At 39.0% G+C, this 13,996-nt stretch overlaps 1 protein-coding gene across 4 annotated transcripts in view; it reads left to right on the top strand.

Moving 5' to 3' along the window:
- HECW2 (HECT, C2 and WW domain containing E3 ubiquitin protein ligase 2) overlaps positions 1–13,996 on the top strand; it is a 434,970-nt gene that overhangs the window by 403,202 nt on the left and 17,772 nt on the right. For all 4 annotated transcript variants that reach the window (XM_006078135.4, XM_044936746.2, XM_025277874.3 and 1 more), the window contains 5 exons: positions 67–196; positions 1,657–1,803; positions 2,510–2,624; positions 6,022–6,107; positions 7,126–7,238. In XM_006078135.4, coding sequence (XP_006078197.3) covers positions 67–196; positions 1,657–1,803; positions 2,510–2,624; positions 6,022–6,107; positions 7,126–7,238 — 591 coding nt within the window. The remainder of the gene's footprint in view (positions 1–66; positions 197–1,656; positions 1,804–2,509; positions 2,625–6,021; positions 6,108–7,125; positions 7,239–13,996) is intronic.

The raw sequence follows: 13,996 nt of genomic DNA, 5'->3' as shown, positions 1-13,996 counted from the left end.
TTTCTTCACGATTCTGGGTTTAGCTAATATCCATGCCTACATATTTGTTTCTCTTTGTCATCTTAGTCTCTGTGACCTGAGTGATCTAGAATACCTTGATGAAGAGTTCCATCAGAGCCTGCAGTGGATGAAAGACAACGACATCCATGACATCCTGGACCTCACATTCACTGTGAACGAAGAAGTTTTTGGGCAGGTCTGTTGTGAATAATGGTGATTGTGTGTGGGAAGACTATTGCTTGGTGAAGGATTAATTCAGTGGCTAAGATCAAATGTCTATATATTTGTGGCTGGTTGGGTGGTTTAAACCCAGATTTATGTACAGTTACAATTCCGTCTAGTCAGGGCTATGGTTTGTCCTGTGGTCATGTATGGATGTGAGAGTTGGACTGTGAAGAAGGCTGAGCACCAAAGAATTGATGCTTTTGTACTGTGGTGTTGAAGAAGACTCTTGAGAGTCCCTTGGACTGCAAAGAGATCCAGCCAGTCCATTTTGAAGGAGATGAGCCCTGGGATTTCTTTGGAAGGAATAATGCTAAAGCTGAAACTCCATTACTTTGGCCACCTGATGTGAAGAGTTGACTCATTTGGAAAAGACTCTGATGCTGGGATGGATTGGGGGCAGGAGGAGAAGGGGACGACAGAGGATGAGATGGCTGGATAGCATCACTGACTCGATGGACGTGAGTCTGAGTGAACTCCGGGAGTTTGTGATGGACAGGGAGGCCTGGCGTGCTGCGATTCATGGGGTCGCAAAGAGTCAGACACAACTGAGCGACTGAACTGAACTGAACAATAATCTTGGTTACAAAGGTTATTATAAGATGTTTTAATTTATAGATAGTGATAACTATTTGTGTGTTGTAAGCAATCTTCTTTTTATTTCCAACTATAATATCCTCATAAGATATTAGAATGTATCTGATATAAAATATAGTTTTTAAAAATGCATACTACCTCAGAGTTGAATATTAAAATATTCCATTGGCACTTGTACTTAATTCTCATTCATAGTTAAGAACTAAAATGGATTGTTTTGAAGCTAGGGGAAAGTAAACTCTATTTTGGTGAAGGCTTGAAAATACTTTTTTTTTTTAATTGGTAAAAGAGTTGGTTAAAAGATTTCTTTCAGAAATTGTATACTGGTTCATAAGTAATATTCTTAGTTAGACATTAATACCTGGCTGGTCTCCTGAATTTCATATTTTGGAAAGTAGGTCTCAAGTTAACATTTGCTTGAATATATTTCTGCTTCCTTAAGGTAGACCTTTACCTAAATATTTGCTTTCTATATGTAGTTGATTCTGAATCCTAAAGAAATTTGTGATAATGTCTTGTCAGACATTCAAATAGCAGTGGCACAGAATTTGAAACCTCTTCATTTTCATTTAGAAGATTTATTTGTGGATTTAAAGCTTAACCTGGAGCACTTGTGACACGTATATATTTAGCCACGGAGGCGCTCAGACATCAACTCTTTGCCCATTTTCCCTGAGCACCGCTGTACGCCCAACTCTGTGCTGGTGCTGACCTCCTGCTTGTAAGATGTTCCCAGGGCTGGGACAGGTAGAGGCTGATTCCAGCTCATTGGTAGCAGTAGTCTTACATCATCAAACATATTGCTTTATGGTCAGCCTTTCTGTTTTTTAATCGCAGATTACTGAACGAGAATTAAAACCAGGGGGTGCCAACATCCCAGTCACAGAGAAGAACAAGAAGGAGTACATTGAGAGGATGGTGAAATGGAGGATTGAGAGGGGTGTCGTGCAGCAGACAGAGAGCTTAGTGCGTGGCTTCTATGAGGTAAAGACAACCAGCTAGAGTGGGGTTCTCGGCTGACCCCAGTTATACCTTGGTCCCTCTCATTCTACTTCATATGTGTCATAGTCTCATTTCTCTTTTGTTGTATTTACTGTTGCTAATTCAATTTAAACACTTCAACAATTTTTCCTGTATGTTTCAAGAATACAAAAAATTTATTGCCCTGTTACAAGAAATCATTGAAATAAAATGACCTGAATTCAAATAGCATTTGAGAGTTGAATGACCAGTAATAACATTTAAGTCATGCATCTTACTCATGCTTAGATATGGGTAATCAAATCTCATGCTAGTGAGATAGCATGCAAATGATAGTATCTGAGGGTCAGAATGAGTTGTTACAAGTATTTCATGTGACTTCTTTTGTGAAAAAGCCCCCATAGCTAAAATAAAAATAAACTATGAAAATGACTGGAGCACTAGATCTTCTCCAAGAGAAAAAAAAAAAAAAAGAAAAAGAAAAGAATTCATTAATGACCAATTATAAAACAAAAATTCTGTTGAAAATTTCATCAACCTTGTACTAAAAATATATTTGTAGAGAACTTTACAGTTTTAAAAGTGCCTCCACAGAATACATCCATGTATTCCCAACACTCCTTGTGCCCTCCTTTTTTGATGAAGTGTAATTGTAGCTGAGGCTTCTCCAGGTTCTTAAGCCATGTCCTATATTCTTTTTATTCCACAGGTGGTGGATGCCAGGCTGGTATCTGTTTTTGATGCAAGAGAACTAGAACTGGTCATCGCAGGCACAGCTGAAATAGACCTAAGTGATTGGAGAAACAACACAGAATACAGAGGAGGTGAAATTTGACTTAAAGATGGCTGGATTTTAAGTTTCAGACTAAAGGGAGGCAAGTGGTTCAGCACGTGGATCTGGATCCAGGACAGGCAGAGGCACTTGCAGTCTAATCATAGGTCTGACACACTCTCCTTTGAGACCATGGGCAAGTACATGCCCTTCTTCCCCTAGCTGTCTCATCTGTCAAGTGGAAGGAGGACTGTTTACGCACCATCTAAGGATGTCTTAAGTCTTAATTGTTGGTGAGGAAATATGACCATAGGAACAGTAATTAATTGTTTTATGGTGTTGTTAGTGAAGCATCAAGGAGCTCATATTGGACTGGTTAGACTCCACCTATTCTGTCTTCATTCTCAAACCTGAAGAGGCACACCTCTTAACTTCTTAATGAGCAAACATAGTTTTTCTGCATTTCACTTGAACTACTTACCAGTTGTAATTCACAGTTGAAACTCATGAATATAAGATACAGTTCTCAGATTTCAAATTTGTTGAACAAGCCCTTTTAGAATTCAAGCATTAGGTTCAACCAAAAAGGAAACTGCTGTAAGATTAGCTTAAAACTGTATGCGTGCCCAGTGTCTTCAATTATGTTTGACTCTTTGTGACCCTATGGACTGTAGCCCATAAGGCTCCTGTGTCCATGGGATTTCCCAGGCCAGAATACTGGAGTGGGTTGCCATACCCTCTTCCAGGGGATCTTTCCCACCCAGGGATCAAACCCACATCTCCTCCATCTCCTGAATTGCAGGTGGATTCTTTACTGCTGAGCCACTAGGGAAGCAGCTTAAAACTGGACATGTCACCAGATAGGAAGCTTTAGGGCTGGCATTTCTATAGATCAGTACAAGTTTTCAATTAGCAGTTGGCATTAAAGCCACTGTGATTTGATTGCTGAATCAATACACTTGGAAAGGGATCTGATGCTAACCCAGAGTTAGTTTTATTCAATAGTTTCAAACAAAGAACAAATACATTTTCTGAAATTTATTGTAGTGTTATTAAGTCTTCAGAAAGTCATGATAAATGACAGTTGGGTTTTGCTTTTGTCTTTTAACTTAGAATGTAAGAGGTGAACAGTAATTGTGAACTTAGAGAGTGAAGAATACAAGCTTTAAGTCACTGAATTAATCACTTAGCAGACTAAAATTAGAGCTGAGCAGTTCTCCAGTTATCAGTAAACTGAAACAGAGATTTAAAGGAAAAAAAACTTAAAACTATGGAGTAAAGATATACCTTAACATTGGCTCAGATGCTTTTATTTTGGCTTATGCTCAGCTCTTCCAGTCCATCACTATTGCCCTGGGCTGGCTTTGCCTGCCCATTTTCTCTGAAAGGCAGGATTAAACTGCAGTGTCCATTGCTGCTATTTCTGAAGTCCAGTTGCTGTAATAAGTCTTTGCCAGTTGACCCTCTGTCAATCCACATAGGCCTTGGCTGTTATAACTGTTAACTAAACCAGTTTCATTCACTAAAATACAATTTCTCCAACATGTTGCGTAACTTATGTGTTACCATAAATACTATTAGCTCATTCTTTTACCCACCACGCACAGCCCCAGGAGATTCTAATAACATTCAATCACATCAGCTGGTTTTGTGTTTACATAGGATAGACTTTTATTCTCTGTGTATGACGAATCAAGTACCTATTTCTTTGCTTATTGTCAATCTTATCAAATAAAATCCTTGGGAACAGAGTGCTGGGGGGAGGGAGGGTCAGGAAAAGGGCAAGATACCCAGTTGCCATGTTTGCTAACCCAGCTAGTTGGCACTGAATGAAGGGGCGGCTTTGCTGCCATTTGCCATATGTTCACAGGGCAGCTGTTTGTAGAGAATATGACGAGATACTTTCACTCCTGCTCCTTCTATAAATGGTTTTGGCACAGACAGCAAAGGAGAGGCATAAAAGGGCCAGTTCAAAGGGTCAGAAAACTTTAAAGCTTTAAAGAGCCAATGCATTTATTTTATAGATGACAAAACTCTTTTCTCAGCACCAAATAGCTAATCTTTGCCAAAGGTAGGACAATGAGCCTCTGGATTTCCGTGTCCAATCTAGTTGTATTTACCCTCCATTTGGATCCCTTTCTTCTCCAAAGGGCATCACTGACCAAATGGTAAACAGTAAGGCAAGAGTCCCCTCAAAACCCATGTGAGGAAAAATTTGCAGGAAAATGATTTCTACCCACCTTCTCTTCAGGACTAACTGCTACTGATTCAGAATTAGAGTAGCTCTCTGCACCCTGAATATGTCACTCAGCTGGTCTGAATCACTAACTGTGCTGTAATCTTTGTCAAACTTCTCTCTGAACTTAATTTTTCTCCACTGAGTTTTTGGAATCCACTGCTACTCCCTTCGCTCCAGTACTCTTGCCTGGAGAATCCCATGGACGGAAGAGCCTGGTAGGCTACAGTCCATGGGGTCGCTAAGAGTTGGACACGACTGAGCGACTTCACTTTCACTTTCATGCACTGGAGGAGGAAATGGCAACCCACTCCAGTATTCTTGCCTGGAGAATCCCAGGGACAGGGGAGCCTGGTGGGCTGCCGTCTATGGGGTCGCACAGAGTCGGACACGACTGACACGACTTAGCAGCAGCAGCAGCTACTCCCTTAATCCTCCTGTGGGATGATACTATTGACATTTTATTAAACTCTACTACAGTGTGGAATAAAAATAACATTTAGGTTGATGATTATTTGAAATTTACTCATTGAAGAAATGAAAGTAGTATAATTATTTTCCCTTTTTGTTAACAAAAAGTAATTTGATTTTAAAATATGAACATTATATATAGTTTTAAAATAGTTTGCAATATATGTTTATTTGTATAATTATTTGATTTATGTCTCTCTCTTTACCAGAAGCCCTGTGCAGATCTATTTTCTTTGCTATTGTTCCCTCAACCCTCAGACGTAATACAGTGCTTGGCATGGTGGTTTGTTGTTCAGCACACAGTTGTATCCAACTCTTTGTGACCTTGTGGACTGCAGCACGCAAGGCTTCCCTGTCTTTCACTATCTACTGGAGTTTGCTCAGACTCCTATAGAAAATTATTTCTTAAATGAAGGAATGAAAGGTTCAAGCATTTCCAATACCAGCAACTATATTTTTCAAAAATGATATGGTTGACTATAACTCACTTGTTCTCTCCGCTAGGTTCATTTAGTGACCTCTAAATGGAAACAGATTTCTTGGTTCCATTTAGTGTTTTGTTTTACTTTTGACACTCGTGATCACATTAACAGTGTTATTCCTTGGTCTAAAATTGTAAATAATCTTTAATGAATCCAAGATGATGATTTATGTCCGAGAGTCTTTTGTTGACATGCCATGGTCATAGTGACTTAAGATAGAAAACTCAAAGTAATACTACCTTTCATGATTGGTTTGATAGGATATCATGACAATCACATTGTAATTCGGTGGTTCTGGGCTGCAGTGGAAAGATTCAACAATGAACAACGACTGAGGTTGTTACAGGTAAGATGCCTTTAGTTAATCTTTTTAATGCATTAATTATTGTTGGAATTTCATATTTTTAATAATGGCTAAGTATACTCAGTAAATATATCCCATGTTTATCTGCATATTCTGAGTACACTGTTCTCAGACTCTTCTGATTGCATGGTTCTTTGGTTCCATCACTGTGCAGAACATCTCTAACTAGTCCAAGCATCTCAGAGTTGTGAGGAAGTACCGATTGCCATCCAAGAGTCCTCAGAACAACATCCACCTTCAGGGCAGTTTGATCCCTTCATCCAGAGGCCCTCCAAGTATTCTGCAGGCCAGCATCTCTGGCAACAGAAAGAGATAATCTTCAGTCTCATTTATCAAGAAATGATCCAGTTCCTTGAAAGAGAGTCCCTTCTTTTCTTCCATCTAACTTTCCACAAATTTGAGATAACATTGAAGTTTAAGAATACTGGGAAAACTAACTCATTATTTTCTTATGGTGTTATAGTTATACAGGGAACTTGTTTGTTGATTGCAGCTAAAAGAAATATCAGACATGAGGAAGCCTTCTGTTTGCTCAGACAAAATCTTACAAGTAGGCTGGATCTTAGCTCCTTTGGATTACAGATCTGAGTCTCAAATTTGCAGACCTAGAAGTTCTTTTTGTTTTTCATTCACCTCAAATTGATCAGGACTGATGCTAAGTAGACTTAGGTTAATTGACACGTCCATTTTATTAATCTCTAATGGAAAGTATCAGTGGTTTAAGCTTCTAAGTTAAAGGCTATATAGGATGCTGTATTTTCTACAAACCGTCTACATCCCCTTTCCCTTTATAATGCACTGTCCTTCCTTGGGATTCTCCAGCTCTTTGTCAGAATTCTCACATGATAGTTATTCTGTCCCTATGGTTTTAATCTTTTGAGCTTTACCACCAGTGAGCACCATGCTGCTCTTCCCCAGCACCTCTGTATATGAATGATGCCAGCCTTTCCTAGAGACTGGTGTCTTGGCTTCACCTTCTTCTGTTTTCTTCGGTTGATAGTTTGTTACAGGCACATCCAGCATTCCCTATGAAGGATTTGCTTCTCTCCGAGGCAGTAATGGCCCAAGAAGATTCTGTGTGGAGAAATGGGGGAAAATCACTGCTCTTCCCAGGTAAAGTGAGGACATCTCTTTACTGTCACTACAGTGCTGTAGGGGGGAACTTGAGCTTAAGTGTATGTTGACCTATTGCCGTTTTTATGTTGAAAGTTTGGAAGAATGGAAAAAGCTTTTAGCATGAATTGATCTTGGATTACCTTTCTAAATGATGGAAAGAAAGATATTCCTGATCATACTTGAAGTACATATGTACATATCTTAAAATACAAAACACAACAGAACCAAAGCATTTGTTAGCAATAGGAGAAGCAATGTTGTCGTACTTGTAGCTCTAATTTATGTTTCAGATGCTCTAGTTTTAAGTTTATCATTGGTAACTATTTCAAATCCCTTCACTAAAAATGACCATTGTGGTTTCTAAGGAAAATTAAATCATGTAAATATGTCTCTTCAATCTATCATACACACCTTACCACCTTGTAAATGCTCTCTGCATTGTACTCTCATTCATAATAAAATGATATATTTCCTTGAGTGGAAAAAATTGCTTTTCTGCTGCTACTAATAAATATAAAAGACTAGTAAGGCAGCATCTGTGAATTTAAAAACTGGATTGAATGGAGCAAACTGGAACTGAAGCAGAAGAAAAGCAGGGAGCAAATAAAGAGGAACAGAGAAGAGTTCGTTTCAGAACTCCTTTGTCAATCAGCAGTAACATATTGAATATTTGAGTAAAAAGGATTTCAGATTGCCTCTCATTTTACTACTAATAAAACTGCTTTCTGGGGAGGTTTAATCTTCCCAAGTGATATTAAGTTCCTGATGATGTTATCCTGAGTTTAAGTACAGTCAGCCATCTGTATCCATGAGTTCTGCATCTACGGATTCAGCCAACCACAGATTCCCAAGAACTACAGGTCAAAAATATTTTTTTGAAAAGTTTCCAGAAAGTGACAGAAAACAAAACTTGGATTTGCTGCATGCTGGAAACTATTACTTAGCATTTAAATTGTACTAGGTATTTCAAGCAATCTAGAGATGACTTGCTTCCCAGATGGCTCAGTGGTAAGAAATCCACCTGCCAGTGCAGGAGATACAAGAGACATGGGTTCAGTCCCTGGGTCGGGAAGATCCCTTGGAGTAGGAAATGGCAACCTAGTATTCTTGCCTGGAAAATCCCATGGACAGAGGAGCCTGGCATGCTGCAGTCCATGGAGTCACAAAGAGTCATACAGAACTGAACACAAGATGATTCAAAGTATACAGGAAGACGTGTATAGGTTAGATGCAAATAATATGCCATTTTATATTTGAGCATCCATGGATTTTGGTATCTCTGAGGGAGTTCTGGAACCATCCCCTGGGGATTCCAAGACAACTGTACAGATGACTTTGAGAAACTTATTAAGAAGACTGACTTCTTAGCAGTTGTAAGGCACTGGTTTTTAAGAATAGCGTTCTAAGCATAAACATGTAAAAAAGTGGTGCTGAAAATACAGATACAGAGAGAGCAATGAATAGAGCTCACTCAGGGCTGACCTGAGCCACCTCTTTGGGTACATCTCAATTTGTGAACAGAGGTGCTTGCATGCAAACATCTAAGTATTAGCTAGCTGCTGACTTGGTGTTCCAAATGTAAAAGATTTAATTTCATTATTTAAAGAAGAATTTTATTTTATTTTCCTTATGTCTGAAACATGGCTTTTCTTGCTTAAACCACATTTGCAACACAAAAGAAGACTTACACTCTCTGAGCAGGGCCTTTCACCTTTCTGAGAAACTCAAAGATGCATTAAAGAGGCAAGAAAGGACAGATGAATTGTGTTCTTTCTCTTGAAATCTGTTTTGGTAAAGATTTACTTTTGTAAAGTAGATGGAATAAACTGTGATAGTAGGAAGATATATTTAATCACTGAAATTTTCACCAAACCTGGTGAACAGAGAAAGGCAATTTGGTGTAAACAACAAACTTTAGCTTCAGAGAGACTAAGCTCTACCCCAGTTCTGTTACTTGCCTGCAGTGTAGTCTTCAAGAAGTTGCTTAATCTTTCTGAACCTCTGTGTCCTCATCTACATTATAGGTCAGTAATTCTGAAGATTAAATGAAATCATGCATATAAAACATTTACTGCTGACCCTGGCCCAGATGATGATGGCTGCCATTATGACTTCTGCCCTCATCATCTGTAATATATGTCAGGCTGCAGCTTATTGGAAAGAGCGCAGGGTTGGAAGTTAGAAGACCTGGAGTTCTTGGGAGGTTGGGATTTCTTGCCCACCTCTGCCACCAGCTGACTCTGGGACCAGAAAAGACCACTTAATCTCTCAGCCTGTTTCTCCACCTTTAAATGGCCAGGGAAAGGGTGGTCTGTTAGGTTCAGTTCATCAATAAGTAGCACTGACAGGTTGCTGAAGAATCTTGGGGGTCAGGCCGTATTTACTTGTCTACTTCCCCCGGAGTTCCAGGAAGTTCATATACTTGACTCATCATAAATGGTGGGGTTCTTCATAGCATTGCATACATGGAGTTGGGTAACAGGCATTGTTGTTTCTTCCTTTCTTCATTGTGACCTGAGGCTCTAGGTTCTAGATTCCAGTTCTACCCAGATTATAAAAGTCATACATAAAGATGATATGAGGCACATCAGGCAAGCAGACCATTTTCATACCTTGCCTGTAACAGGCTCTAATGTTTTAGGTCCAGTGGGAGGAAAGAGCTACTTGACTATTCTACTTCACCAGTTCATCAACTTACATAGCCTTGTTAGGAGATAAGAGTGCAGATTTAAGCCTTTTGATACACTAGTTATGTGATCCTAAAAGCCTGGATCCATCTCTGAAAAATAGAAATAACAATGCCATGCTCAAGGAGTATTTTTGAGAATAATGTGCATGAAAGTCCTTAAGGATAGTATGTTTTCTTTGTTCTTTTAAACCTTTTATTATGATTCTTCTGGGAGCCACCATACTGCTGAAACTATTAAAATCTGCTTCACAAAAGTAGTACATTGGAAGAAAAACATAAAAGGAGAACTTCAACTCATGACCATACAGTTTTATCAGAAGTGATTTCTTCACTGATAACTGTCATCATGAAACACATCATGGCGTGTTAAGTGCCAAAAAGATCTTTAAGATTGGCTCTGGTCTAAAGAGATGGTATTTATGACTGAGCCCATTTTTTCCTACTATCAGCACAGATACACTAAAGCCATCATTCCTGCTGTTTCCTACTAGGTTTAAGTCGTAGAACTAAAGAACTGGTCTGTACCAAGCTATTCAACCCCAATGTATTTCTTTTTCTTATTTGTGAGATGATGTCTAACATTAAAAATGTGACATTGTACACACTGGATACAAAATGAATGGATATGCTTCTTCCTTAAAATGTGTATTCCCTAAGAAGTCTGGCATCATCTTGTGTCAGGCAGGGGAGGCTGTACCCTGGAGAGGTAGAAGTGGAAGTAGCTGTAAAGGATGAGGACAGGCAGCCCCAGTAGAAGGGAGGGCATCTTATTCTAGACATGGATGACTGAGGGCCTTTCAGCCTTTCAAGGAAGCAAATGAGGCTCGTTCTTCTCTCAGACTTTCTAGTCCTCATTGCGGTAGCAGTAAATAATGGTACTCACAGTGTGGGCCAAAAAGTGTATTAAAGTATATAGGGGTGTCTGTGAAGCCAGAACAAGTTGAATCCGTGGCTCTCTTTTTCTATCTTTTGGTAATAAAGTAACCAGAGACCAGATGATAAATAATGATGGAGATAGGCTGGTGTCTCTGTGGAGGTGTCTAACTTGAACACATTACTGCACTTCCTCTGCTTCCTAGTTGGTAGTTAGCTCTGTATTTTGCATTTCTGTAGATTTCCTGTCCCCTGTGCTCTGATGGGCTTAGGAAACTATAAATTCACTTTATGGCAAATGCTGTCTTAAACATTCTGAAAAACAGGCTGCTCCTTGCCCACAGGAAAATGCAGGTCAGATCCTCTCTCCCAGGGTGGTGTAGACTTTATGTGTTCTTCCCAGAGGCTCTTGCCCAGTAGGCAGTGGGAGAGCTGCTTTCGTAATTGGGGAGTGTTTGGTTTTGCCCAAAGAGGGAAACACTCATTTTAGAAAATGGCTGTGTCTGGAGATGATTATAAATGCAATGCTGACCCAAATTAAAAAATAAAATGTAAGAGTTAATTATGAAATGAGTGTCTCAGTGAGACAGCTTTTCCAGTGGAATAGAACTTTAAAAGATAAAATAATTTTTAAAGATAAATTTTTTTCCATTTAAAAAATTTTTAATTGATGTATAGTTGATAATACAATATTATGTAAGTTACAAGTATACAATATAGTGGTTCACAATTTTAAAGATTATTTTCCATTTATTGTTATTATAAATTATTGGCTATATTCCCAATGTTGTACAATATATCCTTAGAGCTTAGTTTTTACATAAGTTTGTACCTCTTCCTCCCTAACCCCTGTATTGCCAGACATTTTTTCACTTTTTAATCTTATGTAAAGAAAAGTGAAAAGTGTTAGTTATTCAGTAATGTCTGACTCTTTGTGATCCCATGGACCGTAGCCCGCCAGGCTCCTCTGTCCATGGGATTCTCCAGGCAAGAATACTGAAGTGGGTAGCCATTCCTTTCTCCAGGAGATCTTCCCAACCCAGGGACTGAACCTGGGTCTCCCACATTGCAGGAAGATTCTTTACCATCTGAGCCCCCAGGGAAGACCCATGTAAAATTTTCACAAAAATGCCAAGAAGTTAAAAATAAAAAGATGGGTATATAATATAAATACATATATAGTAATATATAATAAAATATATAATAAAATTAGTATGCATTATAGTATATCATTAATATACTATAATATAATTAATAAATATTATAGTAATATATAATAAAAATATATAAAGTCCACTACTGAGATAACCTCTAAACATACTTCTACTCATTTGTATACAGCATACACATACATGACACACATTTAAAAACAAGATACAATCAGAGCATATATACTGTTTATGACCTGCTTTTTGTTTACCAAATATCACTAATCATGAACATCTTTCAGTGCCATGAAATATTGCTTTACAGTGTCATCAGTAATTCAGCGCTTCCTCCTCTAGTACAGATAGCATTGTCTACTGGCAAATTGAACTGTAAACTAGGAAATAGGAAAGTAAGTGAGGAGCTCATGTCACTCTCTTTAATTAAAAAAAAGTTCAGAACAAGAGACAGACACTGTAAGGATCCCTTGGTGCCACCTCGTTTTTGTACTTGTCTTGGGGCATCCCTCCCTGGTCTCCCAACTCCCCACCATGTGCTGGTCAGCTGAGGGGCCTTGGTTGAGAGGAAATTGGCAGAAGATTCTCTATAATAAAGTTGTCTGCTCCATGGTTTAATCTCTTATATAAGGCCATCTCCCACTCTTTCCCTTTCTTCCTTTTTACTCAATTCATGCTCTCTAATAATAATATTTTAAGGTTTTATTGTATCCTGCCATTGAATCAGCATGTGCTAACAAAGATATACCCATGATGACTAGGAGTATTACTTTATTAAAGATGCTTAAATATGCTATACCTTTTGGATTGGTCTTTACCTTGGGAAATGGATAAAATGTTCATAAAGCATACTTTGTCTAAAAAAAGAACTGCAGTAAATAATGTAAAATACTATTGAAATAATTTGTAGTTCCTAAATGAAGTAAAAGTATTGATAGTTTTCACTGTTGCTTTCAACAGAATCGAGTCTTTCAAGTCACAACAGCTGTAAATCATAAAGTATGTATTTGTGAATGACAAACATTACTACTGATAAGGACTTGGTCATCCCCTTCTCTGTGGCTTCAAGACCAAAAACTAATTTGGGCTCATCTCTTTCCACCACCGTAGTCCACCGCACAAGCCCCTCTCCACGAGGCTATTGCCATAGACTGCTGTCTACATGGTTATTTCTGTATATAGATACTGTAGTTCATTCTGCGCTCAGCAACCAAAGTGAGCTTCTGAAATCTCCATATCACCTCCCTCCCCTACTTATACTCATCAATGACTTATAGTAAAATCCAGACTTCTTGCCGAGGACTGACTACCAGGTGGGTGGCCTGGTCTGGCCTACTACCCCAGCCTCCACTCATATGCTCTCCCCTCACCTGCTGCAGCCACCAGCCTCCTCCTTGTTCCTCAAATTGACCAAACTTAACTCTGCCTCAAGGCTCTAGTACTTGCTGCCCCATCTCTTTTCTGCTGGTTCTGCATGTGACTGGCTTTGTCATCCCTAAGGACTCAGCTCAGTGCTCAGAAAGGCCCTCCAGGCTCTGCTCCCAGTGTACCTATCATTCTGTTATACCTTATTTCTGTCTAGGACTTACTTCTGTTCTGTCATTGTATACCTACTGACTATCTCCCCTCTCTAGGATCTAATCCTGTGAGAACAAGGAGCTTATTTGAATTGAATGTGGCTTTGCCGGTCATGCTAAGCCATAGCACATAATATTTTTGGTAAGCTCTTAAGTTTAACATATGACTCTGAACCATTCCAGACAAGATATGCCAAAATCACTTTTGTGTCTTTATACCTTCATCTAAACAATTGGGATAGGCGCTAGTAATTACATTACAAAGTTGTTTTGGAGATGAAGTGAGATGTTTTGGTGTTTTTCAGTTGCTAAGTCATGTCCGACTCTCTGCCACCCCATGGACTGCAGCATGCCAGGCTTCCCTGTCCTTCACTGTCTCCCAGAGTTTGCTCAGATTCATGTCCATTGAGTCGGTGATGCCCTTAACCATCTCATCCTCTGCTGCTCTCTTCT

Source organism: Bubalus bubalis, chromosome 2 (assembly GCF_019923935.1).
Source record: "Bubalus bubalis isolate 160015118507 breed Murrah chromosome 2, NDDB_SH_1, whole genome shotgun sequence".
NCBI lineage: Eukaryota > Metazoa > Chordata > Mammalia > Artiodactyla > Bovidae > Bubalus > Bubalus bubalis.
Note: the sequence above shows the minus strand (reverse complement) of the source record. Positions and strands in the feature narration are given on the sequence as shown.